Raw genomic sequence first — 25998 nt, forward strand, 5'->3', positions numbered from 1 at the left:
CTGTGGCAACAAGGTGTGAAGTCTCCTGCTGCATAGCATCTCCTGTGAGGAAGTGGCCTGAGGAGACCAATTTGTAGGGCAAGGAGACCAATTTGTAGGGCAAGGTTAACCCTCATCAGTATCACCCAGGTGTCATGCAATTCCATGGCGTTACAGCTGGCATTGTTAACATGCTGCACTGCCTGAGCTTTGGCTCATTCTCACAGAAGTAAGCTAATAGTTGAACTGGCCCTGCTGGTTCTGACTTCGAATAACTCAAGACTAAGTGATAGTCCTTAAAGCTCGGTTTGAGTTGTCCTCCTTGAGCCTGGAGATGCATTCTTCTGATTCTGCTCCATTTCAGTCTCCTCCAAGTGAAAGAAACCTCTTCAGTATCCACTTGAAAGAAATTCAAGCAGTCTGAAAGCACAGTTTGCTACCATTGTTCTTTTGGATTGTGTTGCCTGAGCACAGGTTGGCTAAGGAGAAGAGTCTTTGGTTTTTCCTGGAAGCTTGTCACGGTGAGCTCTTGGACGTGTAAATTTAGCCACCTAGGTAGCTTAATTAGGCCTTGATAAACTGCATTTCCAAGCATAAAACCTTTTGGTATTTCATTTTTAAAAAATACCTATAGTGCTGCTGCCTTCTCTCCTGCCTCTTTCTGAGCAAAAGTTTTCGTACCTCATTTTGGCTGGGAGAATACACTCCAAAGAGGAGTTTGCAGTAATTTTAAGATTTCAGTATACAGTGGCAAAGAGAAATACCATGCTCTTTAGCTGAGGTTGCAGTTGACTTTTTTTTTTTTTCCAGTTTACTGAAGTTCTTCTCCTGAAAGTACATAATGCTTGCTATTCTTATTAGTTTAATTGTAGTCAATGTTTATTCCTGCCTGACTGTTGTTTTTCACTTAAACTGCATCCAGTAATAAGCACAGCTCTTGAAAATGTCTATGGGATTGGGAAAGTAATACAGCATGATGATTTCAGTGAGAGAAAAACTTCTTCCTGCTTAAAATTATGTAAACTTTCAAAGCACAACCAAATCTTTTCAAGGGATAGCTGTTGGAGTTGGCTTGCTTAAGAGTGTTATCTTTGTTATATTTCAGTACCGGGAAGCAGTAGGTATTTTGTTTATTGAAACTTTTTAATAAATTTGAAAAGATAAGTGAAAGGAACACAGGGTTTGCCACTGTGAAACAGACTGGTTATATATGGAGAGTCATAATCATTTTGCTGAGGGGAGAAAATCAGCAGAAAAAATTATATAGAGTATACACCAAAAAGGTTTTTGATAAGGATTTTTCATAGAGGTAAGATATAGCCTGAAGTTCTCGTCTCACTGTGTCAGGGGATTAGAACTGAGATCTTTTGATTTGTGGCAGAGAAATGGCCTGATTATGAAGCTTGGATCTAGATACACATACCCCCAAATTGTATGGGTGATTGAATTTAGCCTGCACTGAGCACGCTGTAAATGTTTCAGCTTAACACCTTGTATAGATAAATGCAGTCAAAGGAAAGATGGTATCTGAAGAGAAATTGGTTAGGAGAAATAGCCTAGGAAGCTATTGACCCAATATTTCAATTTAGTGTGGATGAATGAGCAGATTAATAAACCAGATTTCTCTTAAATCAGGATTTAGCATTTTAAGGAGTCTGAGTTTGACTTATGAACTGAATAAAATTAGAGTTTTCATTCACTGTAGGACAATAATTTATTGTATTTTGTGGAAATTATAATAAAAATGTGTTCCTGTGGAATATATAACCAATATAGTAAACTAATGCTACCTTTCTCACATAGCTATGAATCACAGAATGAACTAATTTAAGAACAAGGACCACTTGTAGGCTTGTTAAATTTTTTTTCATCTCTTTGGATTTTGTTTTTTTGGGTTTTTGTTGTTTGTTTTGGTGGGGTTATTTTTAGTAAAAACCAAATGCAGTGAGAAAGGTAGAAGTACTGTCAGATACTCTGCTGTGTTCCAAATTGTATATGAAGAAAATCTAAGCTTTCTGGGAAGATTGTTTTCTAATGTATTTCTTAGCTATAGTGTTTGAGTGCATTACAATACCTCTTATGAACAAAATCTTCATACTTTTTGATCAATCAATACTTGTTAGCTTTTTAGATTAGCTGTTATCATTCCTTTCAAACCATCTTGTCACCTGTGTCATCCAACTTTAACAAAAACTGCTAGCAGTGTGGCTTGGTTTTAGAATTTTTATGCTAGATGTGGATCACTTGATACAGCCAGATTGTCCTAAAACCAGTGGACCAAAAGGTGCTAGGAAGTCTGCTGGCTGACATGCTGGTATTTAGAATCCCCTCTTGTATTGTACTGGTCACTTTCTATTCCTGTTGAGATCTGTGGATGCTGAAGGTGCTCAATATCCCAAGAACAGTAGGATTTGACTGTCAGGAGAGTTTACAGATGTGATTGCCATTACAAAATTCATACGTATGCTTAAGGTTGATTGTTTTGTTGCTTTTTATATACTTTTCTAGGCCCTTGATTGTTATTGGAGGCTCTTCTGACAGAAATCAGGAAACCATGGGAGCTTTCCAAGAATTCCCACAGGTACACAGGCATACAATTTTATTTAACTGACATCTTTTTGTACAATTGGTGTTGTTTCTTCATTAGTGTAAGCCTAACAATCCCAAACACTAACATTTCCTAACAGATTCTATAATGCGGTCCATTTGCTCCATCTACTGGTTTAAGATTGACAATGCATATATTTAGAGTATCTTTGTCTACAGTCATGTTAGAATTCATGCTCTACTTCAGGTTCTCAGCTGGTATAAACTGCTTTTGTGTGTCTGTTCTGAGATAGAAGAAAACAAAATAAACTTTCCAAAAAAAGAAGCACCAGTTTCTGTAAAAAAAATACCTAAGCACTCAGTGGAATTAACTATGGCTTTGACAATTTCCACCAGCTGAGCATTTTTTGGTGGGAGTTTTCAACTTGTTGCTTTCAATTTGGCTTTTTTTTCTGTTCATGTTCTGTGGGGTTTTTTTGTTCATGTTGAAATGAGATGGAAGTGAAAAAATTGCTTTGATAAATTTGATAATCAATATTGATTTGATAATCCATATAATGGTTATATATGTTTATTCAGGTTGAAGCTGGTAGGCTGTACAACAAACTGTCTGTCCGCCCAAGCAGCCTAGAAGTTATTCCTGCTGTTATTGAAAAGGTATGAAAAAATACTAAATTAGCAACAAAAAAATGAGTAACTGTCTCTTACTATACAAGCTTTGAGGATTTTTTTTTGATAGCTGTTACTGTAAATAGTTTGATCCTGCAGATGTTAGGTGGTGGTTGATTGAATAAATTAACAACCAGGAAGGTTTTTCCTATGAACTGTGCTATGCAACAGGTTAGAAATAAAATCTGGTCCAATCTGATGCTTGCTGATCTCTGCAGCATTTTTTGGTAGCTACGGTTAGAGCTGGAAAGATTTTAATGAAAGAAATGCCTTTAGGGAGAGGTGCAAGAACTAGAAATGCAATACCACAAACTTAGCTCTTTTACCACTCCTATTATGTGAAGATTGGGAGGAGTGAGAGTGGAGATGGTTGGGTTTGAGGGTTGGTTGTTGGTCTGAGTCTTCTGAGAGACCAAGAGAAAATGCATCCTTATCTCAGCACTTCAGAAAGGGTTAAAAAGTATCTTACTACTGCTGTAGCAATGCTTTAGTCATGTCAGCCTAAATTCTGCATACAATGATGCTGTTTCCAGAAGTACAAGTCCAGCAAAGCATCTACCTGTAGTAGAACTGGAATCAAAGGCAATAGAAGGTAGACACATTGATTGTCTTTGGTTTTTTTCTGTTTGTGCTACTTTAAATAGAATTTAGCATGAAAGTTCAGTATTTCTAGACACAACAGCTGATAATGCAGTTGTCTCATTGTAAATTAAACAAAGAATTTGTAGTCCAATACTGGGTCTACTGAAAGGCTTCAGATGGTATGTAGTGGAAAATGTAAATAGCTATCAAAACTTGAATTCATTGACATAAATCAATCCATGGGAGCTTTCCCTGTGTTGGTTCAGCAATATGAAAGAGCATGTTCCTTTTCTGCCTGCTGAACGGTTTTCTTGCTTTTTACATAAGAAGTTTTTTTAAATCCTTTCAAAAAGTGGTTCAAACTGTGATAATCTGTTTTCTAGGCTGTAAGAACCAGCATATATGGTCGTCCGGGTTCCTGCTATATTGACATACCTGGGGATTTTGTGAATCTTCAGGTGAATAAGAGCTCTGTCAAGTGCGTAAAGATTATATTCATTGTTTTTCAAGTCACCAAATAAAAGACATCTTAGTTTTAAGTTACTTTTATATTTTCTCAAACCAGTACAAACAAGATGATGATAATCAAGAGCAAGAGATTAAATAATATGCCACAAGGCTGAAATGATACTAAAAATCCAGCCTCTAAATGTAACATTGCATCATAACATGTCATATAGATTATAGTTTGTAATGACATGTGCAAAAGGAATGAATTAATATGATGGTAGTACAATGATGTCACTTTGTAAATCTCTGGAACAACGCTACTTATAAGATTAAAGAAACGTGCAAGAAAAACTTCAAAGCCTGTTTTAAAAGATGTATCCTGTTCTGATAAATGCACTGAGTAGTATGGTGTGCAGCAGGTGCAGTTTTATGCTAAACAATAGGTTTTATCTTTCAACATTTCTTGTTTTGAATTTTTTTAGAGCCTCTTTTGTTTCGCTTGACTTCCAGGTACGTGGAATGCTGCCTGCCACCTCCCATTAGCACGGCTGAAGACTCTGCTGTATCTGAAGCAGTGTCTGTCATTGCTCATTCCAAGCAGCCTCTGCTAATCATTGGAAAAGGTACCACGCTTTGAACTGTACAAGTTTGGGACAAGAACATGGACCAAAGTGATTTCTTTACCCCATAAATATTAGTAATCTCTTTCACACTTTATTAAAGCAAACAAACAAAAAAGCCCAAACAAACTTATTTGAAATTTGATGTTAAAATCTACTCTGTTCTTAGTAGATCTGTTCTGTTGTTTAACTTGTCTTTATGGTCTAGGTTAAGAGAGAAGTCAATTGATGAAATACAGGTTTAAGCAGAAAAAACCCCAGATAACCATTGTTTTAAGGATAGGGCCAATGCCAAAGGATCACTTCCAAAATTCCAAATAAATTCTGTCAGAATACAGAAGTGATATTATCCCTCTGATGCTCTGGCCTATATAGCAAGAATCAGAGTAACCAAAGATAATTTTTCCATAGACTTATCGAAAGTGGTGGCCTGCCTGTGTGTGGACAAGAAGCAACGCAGCAGGTGTTGCTGTTATTACTGTTTTACAGTCTCTCTGTTGTCCTCTGCCAGTGTAGTTAATTCCTGAAATAGAAGTGTCCCAAAAGAGAGAGGATAAATATTCTCTGTGCTGGTTTGCTTATTTTGTCCTTCCTTGTGGAATGTCAGTCACTGCAGTGGCATTTCTGCTGCAGATACTGGTCTACTAGGAACAGAATTTAAATAACCAACCTGTTTCACCCAGACTGTTCTTCTGCAGACCTGGAAATTATCTGTATCTTGGAGAAAGGTTCTATTTTTAACTAGGGAGTGAAATGATTAAGATAAGATGTATCTTATAATTGATACAGTAATGAAAGAGTAGGCAGAAAGTAGATCAGGAGAGGTTTCTTTCCCCTCTCTCTGGCTTGATACCCATGAATGAAAGGGTATTCTTTGAACGTGAAAGGTAGAGAACTCAAGTACATAGGTATGTGTTTTGTTGTTGTTAACAATTGAGAAATACTGTGTTTTCTTCAAATCTGCATAACAAATTTATTTGGACTTTCTGCTGTATGTTGTTGCTAGCAGAATTTTGGGGAGAAATAGAGAAGTTTAATGTTCAGGATATAAGACTCATGGACTAGTCAGTTGTTCTAGATTGCCTGCGCAACTTTGGTTCAGCAGCCATGTACTGAAGTTAGTATCACAGTAAATGTGTGCATAAACATACCTTCACAAAGTCTTCCTTGGGCTTCTCTCTTTTTTTATTAAAGACCTGTTGGGGCAGATTGTTATGGAGCATGTAATAAAACAGGGTGCAGGGGGTAAGCTAAAAATGACATGACACGACACTAAGGTCATCTCCTGTTGCTGCTGCAGAAGTCTCTGTCCCATAATACAGAACTTCACCCACCCAAAATTGTTATTTTAGATAAAGAAAATCTATTTTTCCTTGCCGTGCTTCACAGGACTAGCTGATATAATTCAACTGAAAAAACTTTTTTCAAAAATATGTGAAATTTGAACCCAAATACCCGTAGTTTGGCATTTTATGTTTTGAGTTCCCCAGAATGAAAAATAACAGGCCGCTTTCATAATGGGAAATAGTACTCTCTTTGCCACTAATGTAATCAGGTTAATTGAAATTCATGCGAATGCAGTAGGTTTGTGTAGTATTAAGCAGTCTCTTTCATTTCATTCAGGTGCTGCTTATTCACATGCTGAAAACAACATCAGAAAGTTGGTGGACCTTTGTGGACTGCCTTTTTTGCCTACACCAATGGCAAAAGGAGTAGTTCCTGATAACCATCCAAATTGTGTAGCTGCAGCGAGATCAACGTAAATATAAAAACAGGTTCTAATCCTAACATCTGAGGAACAACTAGGAATTGTGGTGGTCTACAGATGTCAGGGAAGACAAAATGCATACAACAGGGTATCAGTTCAACAATGCATACAATAAAAATTTTTCAACATTTTGCACTTCATTTTAGAGCACTGAAGATCTTGTTTGGAAAGAGACAACAGATTGCTTTTGACAATGCTTAGAATGCTGGCCAGGAATATAATTTATCTGAGAGCTAATATTCTGTAACTGTGAAACCTATGGCAAGTAGATTTGTCCATGTTGTTAGTATGTATTTCATAACATAAAGTGAAACTGGTAAACAGTTCATGTTAAACATTTAACTTAGTCCACTAGACAAACTACTAACTTTTTATTTTACCATAAACAGAAGCTTAAGATGCACACATTGCATTTGAAGTTTTGCTATCTGCTGTCTCTGCATGGTGTTTGCAATACACCATCACTAAATTGCAGTTTATTTTAAAACAAGAATAAGGTATTTCAAACTACACTGAAGGACTTCTAATAGCTCTTTTGGGCAAAATTAATGTGAGTGAACTATAAGAATGCTACTAGGTGTGAATATGTGCAGAGTCAGCTTGCAGATCGAGCATTTATATACTTGGAGATTAAAATATTGTCCATTGTTGAGCATCTTAGCATTACCACTGTTAAGAAAAATGGATAATAAAAGAATATACCAAATATTGTCTATCCAGTTGAAAGGTAAAGTAACAGGAGTTAAACTGAGAGATCAACAACAATCTTAGTTTCAGCACCCACGGTTGTCAGTTTTTTGCTTTAACCTCAGCATTATTATAGCATCTTGTTAATCTCATAGTGTAACAAATCCTTTCCCAAACAGAGTGTATTAGGAAAATAGTAATGAATTTCTTCTTGGGTTCCTAAACTCATTAGTGGCTTGATGATTGGCTATGTAAAAGGATACAGGGTTTTGGGGCTAAGCAAGCAGCTTAGAGGTAGGAAGGATTATATGTATATTCTGGGGTTTGCTGTGGTGGTTAAGATTACTTCTAATTTTGAAAACACTATTAAATTTAATAATAATTCTTCCTTATCTGGTTTCCATATTTCCCTTTATTAGGGCATTACAGCATGCTGATGTAATCATCTTGCTTGGTGCAAGGTTGAATTGGATCCTGCATTTTGGTCTTCCACCAAGGTTTCGACAAGATGTAAAGGTTATTCAGGTAAGCAGGAGATTGGTGATCACTTGGAAGAAGTCTTCTGTGTTCTAGCATTGCCTAGAGCAGTTATTGAAAATTATTTTGGAAGTGTGCTTCATGTGGCAAATACTGCCCAATGGACAGTACAGTGCATATAGTTATGGGCGTTCTCCAGAAATAGTTCTATCTTCTTTAATTATTTCTTTTACCTCCTTATTTTTCCCTAAAAATGGTTACAGTGGTTTTGCAGCTATCAAGGCCTTGGTGCTGCTGTAATGAGGAGGGCAGACACTTCTGTCTGGTTGACTAATACAGGATTATACTCATGATACTCGTGTGATCTTTGGAGCACTGGGATTTCCGTGATTGAAAGCAAATTGTCTTGACACTGGGAAACCTTTCATACTGTTTGACTGCTCTCTGAGCTAGATTTTTTTGAAATAGAATTACTTCCAGATCTGAAGTCAGTCATTATAAGAGCTCAGTCACTCAGAAACGTTAATAGGAAAAGAGAGACTATTTAACTAATTAATGTTTTTTTGCAATCTGCCAGCTCTTAGAAAGGCAAGGGGTTCAATTGTTATGTTATGTTATGTTCCTCCCTTAGAGTCTGTGATCAAAGAATAGTGGTTGATTCAGTGTGCTGAGTGTGGCCTGCCCTCAGTGATCTGGAACATAATCTCAGCTTCAAAACTTTGCATCTTTTCCAGAGGAATAACATAATTTTTTAAGCTAGAGTTCATTTTGACTTATGAAATAATACCTCTGTTTTGTTTCCTTTATCAAGAGAATGTAAAGAAAAATATTTTTTCATCTCACTGAAAGTGATTTTTTTTACTGTCATGGGTTACTATTAAAATATTAACTCAGTTCATAATCTGTGTGATTTGGTCGTAAATCAGCAATCCATGTAACTTTAGAGGTCACATACATCACTGATAAAGAAAGGGGGGAAGTTTCTTCAACGGTCTTAATTTACTTTTCATTTTCTTCGTAGTAGCCACATTCTTACTGCCAAATAACCAACACAAACTTTTCTCAGTAAGAAAATTACTGCGTTGTGTAGACTGTAAGCGTATATCTAAGCCTAGATTTTTAATTCTTGTATAACCAACACTAAAATCACCACCACCTTCTCCTTAATGTTCTAATAAAGTTCTATACTGTATGTAAGAGCCTGAAAGAAGCAAGCAGTAAATTTTAAGGATATATACTTTTATTTAAATGGGTATGTACCATTTTTACTTTTTACTTTTAATAAAGCATTTCCTGATGTCATTTCAATGAAATGCAGAAATCTCTTTGAATGTATTCATCATTGTACTCATTCATTTCATCATTGAATGAAATGAAAATGTATTTCATTTCATTGAAATACAGCCAGAAACAGGTATGATGATATTGTTAGACAGTGTTTCTCACTTGAACTGAAAAAAATTCTTTTTAATGTCCTTGAATTAATGGTGGTCTTTCTTTTTGAAATATAGATCGATATTTGTGCAGAAGAGTTGGGGAATAATGTGAGGCCAGCTGCAATTTTATCAGGTGACATAAATGCGGTAACTAAGCAGGTAACGTAATGTCAGGTGTCCTTTTGTTTTGACCTTAATTTCCTCTGCTTTATATAAAATAAGTTGCCACTTAAAAAAAAACAACAAAAACCAAACTGTTCAAGGAAAACCATTTTTCAGGCAACATATTCATGCTGTGCGTTCAGTCTATTCCTAAATTAAATGTTAAAGATTCTGATTAGTGTTAATGTGATTGTGCTGGGATCTTTCTTGATAACATTATTATTGATGCTTGTGATTTTTTTTAAATATGTTGAAAGAAATCTATCTCTGCAACGTTTCAATGTTGTTCCAGCTCTTAGAAGAATTCAGAAAAAGGCCATGGAAATATCCTTCTAATTCAGAGTGGTGGAAGAGGCTAAGAGAGAAAATAATGAACAACGAGAAAAGATCAAAGGTAGTGTTATGTTAAAGAAAAGAGGAGGTTTCTTGCCTTGACAGGTACCAATGCATAGTCAGTTTTGTCACTCGTCTGTATCTAAGCTCCTCAATTACTTCTGATAGTCGTGTCATCCAGACTTTGAAAATTTATACCATTCTGGTACAGGCTTACTCTTGTCAGGCTTATGAACTGTAAGTTAAGTCTTAACAGTAAGTTAAGTATTCTAGGTTTTGTATAAATTCAATCTGTGTGGAAGTCATTGAACTTTGAGATTGGGTTCTTCAAGCCAGTAATAGAAGCCCACAGCCAGAGCTGCTGTATTATGGGCAGTGACTTGTAAGCAATGAGCAGGTCCTGCCAAGTGGAAGCTAGCTTATGTGAAGATACATTCTTAGTTTTCTTATGTAATTGTGCTGTTTAGCTGTTAAGCAAAGCTGGTGGAACTTGCTTATGTTAAAAGCAAGTAGCTATTAAGGCCAAAAGACCACAGATGCTTGGCATATGCCTAACTTTCTGCAACTTGTATTCTGCACGTCCAGATGCATGTTTCTGAGATTGGGATCTGAAATAAATTAATTCTAACAGATCATTCTTTTGAACTACCTCCCAGCACACAGATGACAGCTCACTTGGGGTTATCAATAGTCAAACTGATGTGCAGAAGATTTCACATGCTTTTCAGGTTAAACTGAGTTTTAATAGCTTCCTGTTAATGATAGGCCATCCAAGCATTACTGTGCCAAGTGAGCCTCTGATAAATACATTGTGTCCCCAGGACTAGGAACAGAAGGAATGACCTTGATGTAGCACCTGGAAGACCAAATGCTTCAGCCTTACCTAGCAGAGCGTATTTCCATCATGTCTCAGTTCTGCACCTTATGATGAATTCTATGCATAGGAGTTACTAATATCTCTTATTTTTAAGGAATTAGTATTACAGAAATCCCTGCCTATGAACTATTACACGGTCTTTCATCACATCAGAGAACTGATACCCAAGGACTGCATCTTAGTAAGTGAGGGAGCAAACACCATGGACATTGGACGAACTATGCTTCCAAATTACTATCCCCGTCAAAGGTGTGGTATTTTCTTTCTTGTGCTGACTCAACAGGCTAGGTCTATGTATAAATGGTTGCATTTAGCTGAGAAGTATGATGATCCAGAAATTTTGTAATCATTTTTAAAGCTTCTAAATAAAAAATAAAAGTTTAGTATGTTGGGAGAGGGGTTAAGGGAAGTTTTTCACTCACATACTGATGTCCTGTCGTAGATTTTAACAATGCTCTGTGACTTGTCAATGTGCTCTGCAACAGAAGGGTTATAGTTTCTCTTCTGTGGAAAGTGATTGAGAAGCATCATGTTGAATTCCCTGATAATCTAGATGTTTATTTCTGTGCTCAGAGTCTGTGATACTGATTTAAAACAAAAGCTTTGGGATTCTTATGTTGAAAAGAATTTATACAAAGAGTTTTTCTTTGAAACACACTTAAAAACAGGGAAAACGTAAGAAGAATGAACACATTCTGAAAATTGGATTATATATTGGGCATGCTTTCATGGAAACCTGCATGCCTAAAATGTAGATACTCAAGTTTGGAAGTGTTGATATGTCACATCGTTATGTGTGGTCTAGTTTCAATGAAAGTAGGAATTAAGTTTGTTTCTTGTATGAGAGGAAAAAGTGAGTTCTGTCTGGTGAGGTAAAACTTCTGATCTGACTGTGAAGCTTGTGCCTTCTTGTGAAAGTAGCACTAAAGTCCTAAATAAGCCTAAATACTTCTTTGTAAACAAAAAACAACCAACCAAACAAGAAAAACCCTACTTCTAGTAAAGTTGGGGGAAGAGGTTGCAGGTTTTTTCCCCCCTTATGTAAAATAAGGGCACAGTAATGTTAATGGTTGTCTTTCAGATTGCATTGCACATATCTGAAAGCAGATTTAAAAGTTAACCCTAGAATAATCTAGTTCTTTATGTACTTTTGTATCCATTATGTGCTTCTGACTGAAATGATCTAACTTAATTACAGCTTTCAATTTGATTTCAAAAGTTGAACAGAAGACTAAAATTTGAACAGCAGTATTTAACCAATGGCTTTCAGACTTCTAGTTATATTTTCAAGGAATTAAATATAGAAAGATTTCATATAGTCTGCCTATCTTCTACAGTAATTGAATGTTGTTGAAATATTGTTACTATGCAAGCTAAAAGCATACAAGAATAGTTCTGTATTGTAGTACAACTAGTGTATGAGAGCTCTTAATTTTAATTAGAGTTCCAGTATGTTTATATCACTTAAAACATTCTCAGTCTTATCAAATGTTTGACTGAATATAATAATCTATACATCTGGCATCACTTTATACCAATTGTTTATGAAACTGTATCTGAATAGTATATGGCAAATTATTAGAAGTAAAGATAAGTCACCATGGACTACCTTAAAAGTTTGAGTAGAAATAAAAGGATAGTAATTTTGTATTCTCTCTTTTAGGCTCGATGCAGGTACTTTTGGAACAATGGGAGTCGGACTGGGTTTTGCTATAGCAGCTGCAATGGTGGCTAAAGACCAAACACCCGAAAAGCGAGTCATCTGCATAGAGGGAGATAGTGCTTTTGGATTTTCTGGGATGGAAGTGGAGACTATTTGCAGGTAACTGGTTTTTGCTCAAGATCCTCTTCCTATATTTCCAGGATCAATTTAACTAGAAGGCCAAGGATGCTGCTGTTAGGTGGAGTACTCTTAAAAGCACATGAACACAAGCCAAAAATTATACATGGTCATTTTTATGCTGTTGTGAGATAATGTGTTACCGCTGATGAGTAGGTCATGTTTCAGGTGGAAGTGATTTATTTTTATTTTTAGTTTATTGTCCTGTTAAGGAAAAGCATCACTTTTCATACCTTACAGAAAGGTGCAAGTATTTCAGAATTCTTTCTCATGCATCTCTTTGTAGGTACAACTTGCCAATCGTGATTATCGTGGTAAACAACAATGGGATTTATGCTGGTTTGGATGCAGAAGCCTGGAAGGAGACATTGAAGTTTGGAGATCCTGCTACATGGTGAGTACCTTCAAAGCATGTCCTGTTAATTAGGGAAGAAGTGACCAAAATGGTCGTTCTCATGACTTTTAATGCCTTGTGATCCAGACTGAAATTTTACGTAAAGTGAACTTAGTCCTAGGCTAAGTTCATATAAGTAAGGACCAGTTACCAAAAGCAAGCAATCAACCTAATTCCAGACTATTGCTTACACAACAGAGCAGCAGAGGGATGACTCTCTATTCATTGTCCTAGGTTCCTGCAGCAGTTCCTGCCACACAGTACAGAGTTCATATTGGAGTAACCTCCAAAATTATGATAATCTCTAAAATTCCCTGTATTCTGAGTTTACACTGGACTTCTGCTTCTGGAACTGAGATCTCTGTACCCAGAGAATTAGGCTAAATCTTTGCTCAGGAATGTCTCTAGAATATGAAAATGCGTATACTAACCTATAAACATAGCTGGAGTGGTGTAGGAAACACAGTTCTTCCAGCCCAAAAGTATTCATCAGGCCGGCACAATAATCAGCTTACACTTCAAAATCAGTGCTGAAGTAATTAAATTGGTTGGTCTGGCAGTTCTTCCCTGCCATTAGTCAGAGGTTTTCCATTTCATTACAGTGTGCCTCCTGTTTCTCTCCTGCCAAATTCACACTATGAGGAAATTATGTCTGCCTTTGGAGGTAAAGGATACTTTGTTAAGACGCCAGAAGAATTGCAGAATGCTCTGAAAGCAAGCATGACTGACAAGCAAACACCTTGTCTTATAAATGTAATGATTGATCCACAGTCTGAGAGAAAGAAACAGGTATGTATGTGTTTTCCTTTCTTTTTCTGCAAGCTTCACGTGGCCAATCCTCTGAAATCCTCAGGAAATATCACTGAAACTGCAGAGAAGGCAGAGGTAGTTCCAAGGGAGAAAGATTTTCATTAGATTTGGGAGATAAGAGAATGGGTGCTTTTACACTCTGCAATCTGCTTTCCTTGGGTTTTGGTTTGCTTTTATTTTTTTTTTCTGCTGGCCTATTATTAATGCATAGTGTCTTCAATGAATGTTTCCAGAATTTATGGTTGTTCCTTTCCATTCCCGACAAAAAGAGATAAAACGTTTTTGAGCAGTCTTTATTTCCTGTGGATTTCATCTGGTAGTTAATACATATTTGCCTCCTGTTCCTCTTACTGTTTGTCCATTTTGATATGGTTTTTATTCTGTTGGGTTTTTTTCTTCCAGGAATTTCCCTGGCTGACTCGTTCTAACCTGTAGTAGAAGATGAAGATAATGGCGGTGCATTAAGCAAAACTAAATTGGTTTCCAGAAGTGGAACTGGTACAACTCTCTTTTACCTGAGCGTTGGAATAAAGTGGGATTTCAGAACTGCTATTAGAAAAATCTTTAAACACTGAAACTAAGTAATTGTACAGTGAACATGACACATGAATGTATACCAGGCCTTCTAGCAAATTGTGCAGAAGCACTGATGATAAAATTACATACTTTTTTGTTTTACTCAGAGTCATACCCATCAAGATTTGTGAATTAAAATCTTGGATGTTCTGGATGAAGGGAGTAAACTTGAGGGGTTTATACTGACAGAAACACAGATAGAAGTCTTTGTCAGTCTGCAGTTACAGTAACGTCATTTTTAACCAACCACCAGCATGCTCCTTGTTAGAGACTTTGTTTTATAAGGACAAAACTGATTTAGATTTTGCTTGCTTTATTGTCTATTATTCCATTGACATTAAGTTAGTTAACTAGTGGAAGGTTCTTAAATGACCCAAGGAAGAGGAGGAGTGGGCTGGCAGGGAATCCTGGCCTACAGTTAGGTTAGTTGCAAACACCTTGGCTTATTAGTTCTTTGGTCTGTGTCTGGCAGGAGGCCGTGGGTCCCCGTTAGGCAGAGGAATCTCTCTGCACACTCGTGCAGAAAGATGGTGTCTGACACGAGCAAGAGTAGCGCAGTCTGAGTAGAGGCACCGCTGCTTGCTGTATGTGTGGGAGTAGCCACATGGCACTATGAACACTTGAGTCAAGACATAATATATCCTTAGGAGGGCTAAGAAGTGCAAAAAGATAAAATCCATAGCATGGATACAACTCACGAATGAGTCCAAGGCTGCTGAGAAGTTGCTATGTTCTCTGGGGTGCTCTGCAAGGAATGTGGGACAACATTGGATCTTGTAACTCGTATTGTTTCATTCTTCTTTTTAACTCTCAAAAATAGATTTTAATATGTTACAGTGATTAAATACAATCCATTATGATGATGTAAAATATCTGTAAGAGTTAATGCTGGGATTTACCACAGGGAAGACTGTTTTCATTGGGTAAGCAAATGCAGAAATTCTTGGTTTATATTCATAAAGTAATAAAAAGTGCTTTTCGTACTGTTTCTCCTTCAGTTGAGAGTATTTGAATTATGTCAGCATTTTGTGTCAGCTGTTGGAAATCAGCTTATGTTGGATTTTTAGAAAAGTTGCTGAATAACCACAATAATATGCACAATTCATTTTAATGAGTCAAGATGCCTGGAAAATGGAAAGCAAGGAATTTGAAAATGTGGGAAGGCGATAACATAATTGATAACATCAGTTTGGATTTCACTAAGCTTTTAAAAGGCTCGAAAAAGAATTAACGCTGCATTTCCTATAGCTCTTACATAGACTAATACTGTGATACAACAGAAATTCTTGGATTGTAATTATTAGGGTTTTTGAGATGACAGAGTGCACAATTTCCATATGGAAACAAGGAGAGTTAAATCTGTTTATATGGCTTACCTGCTTGTTACCATGTTTTGCACCATAGAGTTGCACGGAAGAGGAGTGTTAGGCAGATGAAACTATGAACAAAACCAGTTTCAGGGATGAGACAGGAACAAGGTATTTCTGAAATGTCCTAATTTTATTAAAAGGAGCAAAAAATTACAGGTGTCATAAGCCTGGGGAATGCTGACGTGTCATTTTAGCCAACTGGAAATTTTTCTTCAAGGCCAGAGCACTGAATGAAAGGTATTGAACAGACTCAAAACAGCAAACTCAAGAGGAAGAAAATGTCTGGGCCTCAGATGAGGGAAGATGCTGTGGAAGAGGTACTGAGTGCAATTTACTGAGACATACCAGGAGAAGTCAGTGTTTAAATAAGGCACAGTTCTGAGTCATTTTCTTGACATAGCTTTCAGGTACATAAAAAATATCTGAAATTTTGCTATACCTGGTGTGGGTGACCTCCATCAGTTACTAGTCTAGTTCCTGTGACAACTTTTCTTATAGGGGTCTGCTCAGTTCATGTGGTTGGGAAACCCAGAAGTTCAGGCCAGCAGTACTTGTCCTTTTCAAAGAGAGGACACTGACGTGCATGAAGGGGGTTGGAACCTGGGAACCAACAAGTTTACAAGGAAACTACTACAGAGATGTCCAAACCCCAGCAGGTAATTTCACTGTGGATCCACGGGTGAAGGCATCAGCAACCACAACAAAATGGCCAGGTATAAGTTTAAGGTGCTGAGTTACGTGTTCCTGCAGCCTCTTGGTATGCCCAGCTTGCTAACAGGTTTAGTTTGCAGTAATTACTAATTTTTTAATGATTATGTTTCACCTTTAGTATGCAGAGAATTTTGTAGACTGTCAGCCCTGACATATGTCAGACATGAGGTATACATTTGTATATATGTCATGTATGCTTGTCTTCAGTTGTTGTGGCCATATAGCATATATCCATTTTGATGAGGAATGGGATGTGTACTTTGTCTGGCTAGATTTGTTCTTAAGCAGGTGTGCAAAATCCCAAGTACGGGTAAAAGAAGCACTAATGCATCTTCAGGCCTACCCCGCTCTACCCAAGAAACCAGCACACGCTTGCTGTTGCCTATGGTAGGAGTCCTATTCAGAAATGTGAGCGACTTCTGCACTGGCTACATCATTCCTTTGTATGTTGGAATCAAAATCCCCATTGCAGCTCTTTTTATGCTGTTTCAAGAGCTTGGTGGCTGTGCTTAGAGGAGAAAGAAGCTCGTGGCACTCCCTTACTTAGTGATCTTCTAAGGTCAGACCAGGTATTGGAGCTGATTGTCTTTATGACATACAGGCAATGTGACTTCTGCTGATGTATTTACTTATAACTGAATATTGTAATGAGCAAGAAACAGCTCTTCTGAAGGAGGCATTTGCTGTTTCTTTTGATGGCTTGACTGAAACCAGATGTCCAAGGTTTAAAGAGGCTCTCAGTAAAGCAGACCCTTCCAGCTAATTGTGGCACACACTAATATAAATGAGAATTATTTCAGTGTCTGGTCTTTCCAGGAATCTCTAGGCTGCCTGAAATAGTGCAGAAATAAGTAAGAGAAATTAACAGAATGACAATTTGCTTGCTTGAGTTAATACTCTAAGGACTTTTTGGGTTCCATCTGTCTTTTTGAGGGGGTGATAGAGAAGATAAGGAAGGACACTACTGAAAATGCTGCATAGAATAGATGAATCTGGAAAATTTTTTTATGTTTTCTCAGCTACAGGATGTCTGAGCAATCCAATTAGCAATCAGTTGTGTAATACCTTGGATTAAATTCTAAACTGGATGCAGAGAAGGGGTGTTTTTGAAGGCAGGATTTGAATTGCTGTATTTTGGAGTTGAAGAAAAGGATCAGCCACCCATCTAGGGTTGTGTAAATGACCATGGACACGTGAATGTTGGCAACTTAGAACATCTTTGCACCAAGCTGATGGGAGACTTCCTCTAGTACTTAGTGTTGGTAATGCTACCAAGTGAGGAAGACAATGGAAGACTCATCTATGCCTTTTATGCTCCACAACAACGTAAGTTTTTGTGACTTTTCCAGAAAGTAATCACTGTTCCTGGGCCTGAATTCCGTGCAGTGGTTTTCTGTTGCTGTCGTGGCATGAAACTCAGCATAACCTGCAAGCCTACCCAAGAACCACATTGTTGGGCAGAGGGGGCCCTTCTGTTGTCCTCCTGGTGGCTGCAGTGTGTTTGCGTACCTTAGCATCACCTTGCAGCTGCAGTGGTGACTGCAGTGCCAACACACACTCAGGCACTCGTCCAAGCTAGATCTCCACAGTGGCCAGACACAAATCCCTCTCTAATGAAATCAGCACATTAAAAGTGTAAAAATACAGCTGGCACTTTTTTTGAAGTGCTTGAAGAACATGTCATTTGTCTCCTTGGCACTGTCATTAAGATAATGTGCAGGTATGGCATCTTGCAGACCTTAGCCCTGGAAGGTGCTCATACCAATACTGGTGGACTTGCAGGCACACCTCGAGCTCCAGCCAAGGCAGTGCAAGGAGACATGGCTGCTGTGGTTTTAGTATGGAAGCCTCATCAGCCAGGCCATAAACCACCTGCTTGCTCTGCAAAAACAGGGAAATTGTTCAAGGGCTCAGAAAATAAGTAAAAATTATGGTAGGGAAAAATAGTATTTCAGCCCCAGGGGGGACTTCAAGCTCCCAGAGATAAGCAGATCATGCTAGGCCTCATGCTATGTAGTTGAAACTAGTGAGGCCTTTATTACTGAATTTAGTGTAAGAGCTGGTTTTCCTCAGTTTTCATCCCTGTGTGCCAAATTGCCACTTGGTAAGGATGTCTTAAATACAAATGAGTGAAGCTTTAAAAGTAGGACTTAGTAAGACTAATGCAGTCTTAATTATAGCTCCCTCATTCTGCGGAGGGAGCTGGGAAAATGCATTTGTCTAGTTTGATTAGGCTCAGCTGTTATCCTGTGTTTGGAGGATGACAACCCTGGCATACTGGAATGACTGGGCAATGTGCAGTGCCCAACGTTTGGCATGCTGCTGCAGCGGGAGTGCTGCCTGGGCCTCAAAATTTGGAGCACTGTAAAAAGGCAAAGCCTCTCCACCCAGAGACTGACCCAGCGCCCCTAGAAGTCAGCATGAAATTTGCCATCAGCTTACAAAAACATGGCAGCTTTAAAAAGTAGGTGTGGGCTGCCCAACAGATATGGTGCCAGAGAAGTCTCATTGAGTTCTGCTTGCTGTAGTGTCATGGTCAGCACTTGTGGCCATCCATTTTGGGGGAGAAAAAAAAAAAAAAGGAAATTTTGGCAATACTTCTTTCCACTGTGGCCTATATCTTTACCCATCCCCAGCTTTATACTGTTGGTTCTTTGGATAAACAGGTGAGTGTTGTCTTCTACTACTGCTCACCAGGTGGGTTCAGTTCTGTTCCTGGTTTTACGTTCTGCCTAGAGGTATCCCCGAGGGGAGAGGAAAACGGGCCATGGTAAGGGGCTGCATGATGCTATTTTGAAGACAAGGAATCTAAAGCCTTTTCAGGCCCTGGTTTGGCATGGCACCTACACACATGCTTCGTTTCAGAAGAAGCTTCATTGATTTCCCTTGCACACCTGAGGTTACACTCATGATTGAGCCTTCTCCTGACTTCTCCAGGTTACATTCTGGCTTAAGTCTTCTGATCGGTGGTGCTCTGGCCACTCATCTGATGGGGAAGCTCTGAGTGGTGCTCTGACCACTCATCTGATGGGGAAGCTCTGTAGAAGGCTACAGGGCCCATGCTAGGGGCCATTCAAGGTATGTATGCAAGGTGTTTGGATCAGGTTTGCTCACATGTTCGTGGTGTAACGGGCTATAGTGCAGTACAAAAATTGGGTGCTGCGTTGCCAGCATCCATGAAGGTCTCTGGAACGGAGAGTTCTGAGACCAGAGTGAGCGTTAAAGCAATAATGTTAATATTTTTTCCAGCAAGAATCTTCACAGAGAAAAAAAAGAAAATTGTGCTTTGTGGTGTTTAATTGATTGGGCTTTTTGGCAAACTAGAAGATAAATCACTTAAATTAGGAGTCATGAGAGCAAATTACTGCCAGATATTCTTCTGTTCTGTGCCTCCAGCAGCACTGCAGTTGATACTAGTGCAGGCAGTGAGTTCTGCAGACCTTTACTAATAGAAGTAAATAACAGCAATGGACAATCCAGATGAAAATAAGATGAAAGAATTACCCTGAAGGCCATTTCCATCTCCTCCAGATGAAAATACAAGAGCAGACCATGTTATAGCTGTAACTTGTTTGTGGTTCACCACCCTAGGATGCTAAAGGCTATTTATCCACTTACATACTGGTAACTAGATCTCAGCTGGCCTGGATTGTACACATGGATTTCCATGGGCATCCTCTTTTTACCAATGGAACATTTTTCTATTAATACATATTTCTGTGATTTTTACAGCACGTGTAGGCATCGTGGGGAAGCACAGGCTTTCTGCCTGTTTACTGCGTTACATATGCGGATGTATTTCTGCTATTCATGCCCTGACATTGTGCAAAATTTTATACAATCCTACAGCAAATGCTAAGCGATTTGCAGTTTGAAAGGCAAGGTCTAAAATGTAGATAAACAGGAAAGGGGAAGAAGAGTAATGTTATAAAAGTCAGCGGATGAATTATTGTTTTAAAATTGTTCTCCTTTGTGCCTTCCAACATTATAAGGCTGCAATGGGGCTCTTCTGATGGCTTTGATGGAAGTCACTTGGCATTATCCCGTAATATTTAATCATGTTCATAACTCTTTTATGCTGTAGTTTGTTCTGTTATCATCAATAGAAACATGTGCATGGGGATTACTCATAGGAGGAAAAAAGTGAAGGACTGAACCTTTGAAATAGGTCTAAAGGCATGAAGTTAGAGTTTGGAGCTCAGCTTTCTAAAAATGGGGTGAGAGCTGGACTGCTCTGGAAATAAGTAACCTCTGAAAAGTGTAAAAAGAAATCAGATTTCCTAGCCAGTTTTGCATTTCTGCAAATAGCAAATACAGAATATAGACAGAGGAAGTCAGGAGGCTGCTACTTGTGCAATGTATAGCACCCATTAAGTGGCCAATCTGCCAAAAAGGTTGCTTTTGGAGGTTGCTGGGCATCAATGTCCTGCCTTTGCCAGGACATCAGTGTCATGCCATCAATGTCTTGCCTTCGCCCTCTTCATCCAGTGGGTAACCTGAAGACTTAGGAGCACTTGCCTTGCCAGCTGCCCTGTGACCTGATACCCTGCTGGGGGACTGGCACAAGTGGAGCTGTCGATTAAGTGAGAACTTCCTCGTGTGGTTGAATTTACTTCATTGAGTGGTTGAATTTACTTCATTGAGTGGCTGAATTAACTTTGTGGCACAGTTAGTGGGTCTATTGCTATATGGGCTTCTGAATTAAGTCTAAAAACGCCAGCAAGGAAATGCTGAAGCCATTCATTGTTTTTCTGCGCTTACTATCTTTTTTTTACTTCAGCAGCTGCCTTTGTACATGTATATAATAACATCTTCCAAAGTAACGTTATCTGTGCTGTCAAAGTATTATATCTAAATGTTAGGTGTAATTGATTGAGATGTGTGAACTTGAACAGGTATTTTTATTGTGAAAAATAATTGTTGCTAAACATCTATCTAACAAGGAAAATATAATTATAAAAAATCTTTTCCATCTCCTGCACTAATTGAATGAACAGAATTCTTCTGTACTACTTTGCAGATAAAATCTGTTATTGAATTATTGCATTAACACTGGGCTGCTGTTTTACCTTTGCCCCACTCAGCAGAAGAGCTTTCAGACTTTTGAACTAGAAAGTCTCAATTATCTTTGTCCTTCTAGCTAGAACTGTGTTCATAGAGAACCTTGAGATTAATGATATTTTAACTACATTAATTTTCCCTTGTCTTGTTAATGAAGGACCTGCCAACCAAAAATGGATATGACTGGGAAGGAACCTTCTTTTTAACAAGTACTTGTTAATTCTTGTTAAAACTTGTTAATTAAAATGTTCATAAATTCTCTTTACATGTAGGATCATCAGCAGAGTCTTCTGCCCTCTTCTAAGAGTTCAGGTCTGGGTTGAAAAGACTGAGCAACAGCTACTTGAGCAGGTAAACTGTGCAGACTCATAGTTTTTCATTGTGGTGGTTGGCTTTTGACATTTTTAGTTGCTTTGACACTTACTCAAAATAGGATTTTTAAAATTGCAGATTATTCCCTGTGATAAAATTGTGGGGATCTTAATCTCTGAACAATAAACTGCAGGTGACATTTGGGCTTCTGAGGTTCTCACCATGGAATCATTTTTTTAAGTTAAGTCCTCAAAACCCTTTGTTCTTACTTAGGCCATTGGGACATCTTGTAAGACTCAGAAACTGCAGAGAGTGAACCCTTAGCTGTGTTTCTTTCTTTAGGTGATGTCATCTAAAACAGAAATACTGCTGAAGCCATTGTATTTCCATTCAATGAATACTACTCCTCGTCTCATAATAGCAATTCTAGTAAGAAACAACTACGAATTATGCAGGAAGAAACACTTCTATTTCTAGCAAATCTAATTTCGTAGCAAAATTGTAACACTTTTTAAAAACATTTTTATTCCCAAATTTTTATGGGATCTTCTCCAGTGGTTGCACCATGAAGTCACATTAATGTGAGTTTTCTCTACATCAGCAACAGCAGCTGCATTGAATACAGAAAGACGAAAAATAATCCTCAGTTATTAATTGGTTATTAATTGCTGTTTGAGTGATAGAGACTAGGATTTATCTTTAATCTGAGAGCACTGGCCTTAACTTCCTGGCACGGAGCTCTCTGAAGGGAGCAGAAGCTTTCTGCTGGCTTCATGGGCCCATGGGAATAGCTGGAGGAATGAACTGTTTGACTGAGCGAGTTCAGGGATGACAGATGGCTCAGGGGCCTGGAAAGCACACGTCTGTCAGGTTTCTCGCACTGTGTGTTTTTCACTCTGTTACGTGACACTTCCCCTTCTCGGGATCGTCTCTATCACGTGTACCGATGCCACGGAGGCTAGAAGCAAGCCATGCACACTAGGTGTACATCCTAGCGTGGAGCGCCAGTTGGCATGCAGTGTCAGTCTTATATGCTGCCACCTGGCTAAGTTAAAAGCAAAAAGCCCACAGCTATCATTTGTTTTATTTCAAATGGACTTCATTCTTCTCCCATGGAAACCTTTAGCAACCTCACCAGCAGGTTTAGCTTGGCTGATGCCTTAAAATGAGAGGAAACAAAAACGAGTGCTTGCACCGTGACGTGGTCGGGCTTGCTGCCTTGTCATGAGAGCTCTCCTTTGCATTGACCTAATGGTGTTCCCACTAAAAACTAACGAGTTGGTGAACTACTACTACATCATGATGATGAGGTCTCTTCAAATTATAAGTCCAAACATCTCCTTTTGAGTCCTTTGTGGAAGATGGTGTGTTTTCCGCAGCAGGGTATTTGCCTACAGAGCTTTCCTCTTGCAGTGGCCAAGGGCAAGTTCAGGTCAAGAGGCTCAGACTTCAGAGTGATGGAGGTGCTGAGTCAAAAGAAAGGTGAATGCTGACAAAGCATCCATTTTTAGTCAGGGTTCTCCACTGAGAAAAGTTAATTAAAAATCTTTACTTAAGAATTGACTGCAAAGCTAACTTTTTAATTTTCTTTAATCAGCCCTGCCTTTCTCTATCACTTCTGGCCAACTCCAATATAGTGCTCACACTTGTGAGGGAGAGGTATATTCTTTGTTCCTGTCTTCTTTAGCGCAGGTCAGAAGGGTGGATGTGATTTGTGATAGAATTCCTTGCTATATTCTTCAAGCAAGATGTTGTTGCTTTTTTTACCTGAACATTCATTTCTGTTCTAGGCCGAAGAAGCAAGAACTGAAATTGTTAAGAGGGTGAGGGAGGAGGGGAAAGATATGGGTCCTACTGCATGATCCTGGTTCTTTGCAATATTTTTGGATTAATTTGGATTAATTATTGGATTAATTAGTTTCCTTATCAAACAGAACATATTTTGTATTACAAGCTTCTAGCAGATGTCCTACTGCTAAAAGACTACAAGAGGATTTGAAATCAGTCACTTGTTGCTTTGACTAACTATTGAGTTGATCAGACATTTCCAGAGGTGAATCTTCTGATAAAATCTTGACATTTTAACTTTTAAGCATTTTTTTTCTAGCATCCATGCAGGCTTCTCGTGTGGGGGTTGTCCACTGCTTACCTCTATCATCAGGCAGCTGGACATTTGTCTGTCTGTCTTAGGGCTTGTCATGATAAACTTCACAGGAACTCTGCCTTTCCTTCTGAGATGCATCATGTCGAGAGAACTAATAGCACTTACTTAATCCATGGTCATCTTCGTCAAAGAAGAAAGAGGCCAAACTGCTATCTTCACTAAAAATTGCCAAATACTAAAAAGTAACTGACAGTGGAACAAAGTGGATTAAATTAAAAAATAAATTCAGTTATCCAAAGTGTTGCAGTACTGGAAAGAGATTTTAGAAAGCATTATGGTTATATTAAGCATGTTCTTTAAGGATAGAAATATGTAAGACAGATGTGATTGTTCCTATCAAACCATTACATTTAGAAAGTTTTTGTTAATGTATTTGCAATGTCCTGAAAGCAATGGCCAAGGCTGTTAAATAGAATTGTGGAAATACATCGCTTTGCCCTTTAGTGGTGTACTCTGTAGGACTTAATGCCCAGAGAGACTTGTCATCATCTCTGTCGTTAAGTAGTTTTCTCAAATTTAAAAAAAAAAAAATCAATTCAGTAATTAATCCAAAAGATTTCCATGTTTGTCTTGGGAGGAACAATAAACAGCGGACAAAGAAAATAATCACCATCTGGAAGAGAGAAAGTCACGGTGGTTTTCATGCTGAAGGAGCACCTCTCCTTTTCATGGAAACCACTGTTGGATCCCAGGCAGAAAGGAGGATCCCTGTGCTAGTTATCCAGGGGACAGGAATCTATTTGCAAACCCTGCTGGTTGGAATAAGGCACAGAAAGACCATGCTTTTGTAGAGGTAAGAGGGCACATGCTGTTTTTCAGCCAGTTAGAGGTTTGTTTTCTTCCCACAGCTCCGTGTAGTGTGTTGACCATCACCACCCCCGGAGCTCATAGCGTTTCACTCACCCCATCACGGCACACATATTGTTTCTTCCACCTGTTGCACCCTGTCAGTAAAGTCTTTGTGGTCCTACGGTGTCTGGCACTGTCAATGGTACTGTCATTTTAACTTAAATCCTAAATAATAATAACCTGTGCTGCGGTTTGTGAAGCCTTTGTGGCATCCCTCAGCCTGAGCTGCACTACAAGCTGCAACACTTGTAACTACCAGTGATAAGCAGATGTTAGGTCACTGCTCATCTCTCTCATTAAGGCAATTAGTGACCTGTAGAAGATGATCAATCAGGAATTTTATCCATCTGGACGTCGGTGTCTGGTTGCCTGCACCGAAGGATGCTGTTTATAGTCCAGTTCATAATTTCTCCCTTTCCTGCTCATCATTATTATTATCCAAAGTGCCTTTTTGCTTCTGTTAGCAAAACCAGAATCCCCCATGCCCCAGTTTTAGCAGCTAATGTCCACAATAGGGGCAACTGATCCAGCGCAGGAGTTAAATATAACCGTGTCTAGTGTAAGGAGAAGATTTAATGGGAAATGGTTGGCATTCTTTCTTCCTAAAGGCACGGGGAGGGGTGGAGGGGGGAGAGAGGGAGACGTACACACACAGACACACACACACACGCATCCCACAGCGAGGGAAGAGGCAGGGAGCAGGCAAGGCAGAGAGGGTAGAGAGAGAGAGAGATCCCCAAAGCAGCCCTGCGCCTCTCAGCTGGAGTCTGCCAGGGCGCAGGCAGCATGGTGGTCCTCAGCCCGCTTCTCTGGGGATCTTACCTGCAGCTTTTCTTCTGCCTTGCTTTGTCTCAGGCTGCGTACGTTGACAATGTCTTCTCAGTCTCAGCAGGTAAATTGCTTTAAGTCTCGTTACTTTTCCTTGCTTGGAGCTCTCCTCTGCACTCTGATTCTTGCACTTTCAGGTGATTGGGAAGACAGGAAAAAAAAAAAAAGGGTATTTCAATTGCAGATCTCGGTGGAGGAATTTTGCATTGCAGACCTGTTCTGCCACATGCCGGGGTATTTTTGTTGCTTGGTTCTTTTTGCTTTATTATTTCTGGTTTTAAACCCCTCCCTTCTCTTCCCTGGGAGAAATAATAGACAAGATCATCAGCTGCTCTAAAATGCTTTTTTTTCATTGGCTTCTATGGTGCTGTGCTAATTCATGGATCTGGCCCAATTAGTATATTACTTGCATGTCTGCATGTTTCTTTCTATTTTGGATGAGCTTAGGTAGATTACAGCAAGGGAAAGAAAATGAGTCTCAATGTATATCTGCTTC

General features: G+C 38.7%; 2 protein-coding genes across 7 annotated transcripts in view; both read left to right on the forward strand.

Moving 5' to 3' along the window:
* The window catches only part of HACL1 (2-hydroxyacyl-CoA lyase 1), a 25369-nt gene extending 10165 nt beyond the window's left edge, over positions 1–15204 (forward strand). Inside the window, exons 5-17 of the mRNA XM_014937709.1 lie at positions 2488–2560; positions 3106–3183; positions 4161–4255; positions 4738–4850; positions 6471–6606; positions 7722–7827; positions 9291–9374; positions 9670–9771; positions 10682–10836; positions 12251–12409; positions 12714–12821; positions 13424–13610; positions 14034–15204. Coding sequence (XP_014793195.1) covers positions 2488–2560; positions 3106–3183; positions 4161–4255; positions 4738–4850; positions 6471–6606; positions 7722–7827; positions 9291–9374; positions 9670–9771; positions 10682–10836; positions 12251–12409; positions 12714–12821; positions 13424–13610; positions 14034–14066 — 1429 coding nt within the window. The 3' untranslated portion in view covers positions 14067–15204. The remainder of the gene's footprint in view (positions 1–2487; positions 2561–3105; positions 3184–4160; positions 4256–4737; positions 4851–6470; positions 6607–7721; positions 7828–9290; positions 9375–9669; positions 9772–10681; positions 10837–12250; positions 12410–12713; positions 12822–13423; positions 13611–14033) is intronic.
* A 10155-nt stretch (positions 15205–25359) lies between these two features.
* Positions 25360–25998, forward strand: part of COLQ (collagen-like tail subunit (single strand of homotrimer) of asymmetric acetylcholinesterase) — a 40267-nt gene continuing 39628 nt past the window's right edge. For 5 of the 6 annotated variants that reach the window (XM_014937605.1, XM_014937606.1, XM_014937607.1 and 2 more), the window contains exon 1: positions 25360–25566. In XM_014937605.1, the coding sequence (XP_014793091.1) occupies positions 25461–25566 (106 nt within the window). In that variant the 5' untranslated portion in view covers positions 25360–25460. The remainder of the gene's footprint in view (positions 25567–25998) is intronic. The other variant, XM_014937609.1, reaches the window with a different exon arrangement.

Source organism: Calidris pugnax, unplaced genomic scaffold (assembly GCF_001431845.1).
Source record: "Calidris pugnax isolate Ruff unplaced genomic scaffold, ASM143184v1 scaffold11, whole genome shotgun sequence".
Classification (NCBI taxonomy): domain Eukaryota; kingdom Metazoa; phylum Chordata; class Aves; order Charadriiformes; family Scolopacidae; genus Calidris; species Calidris pugnax.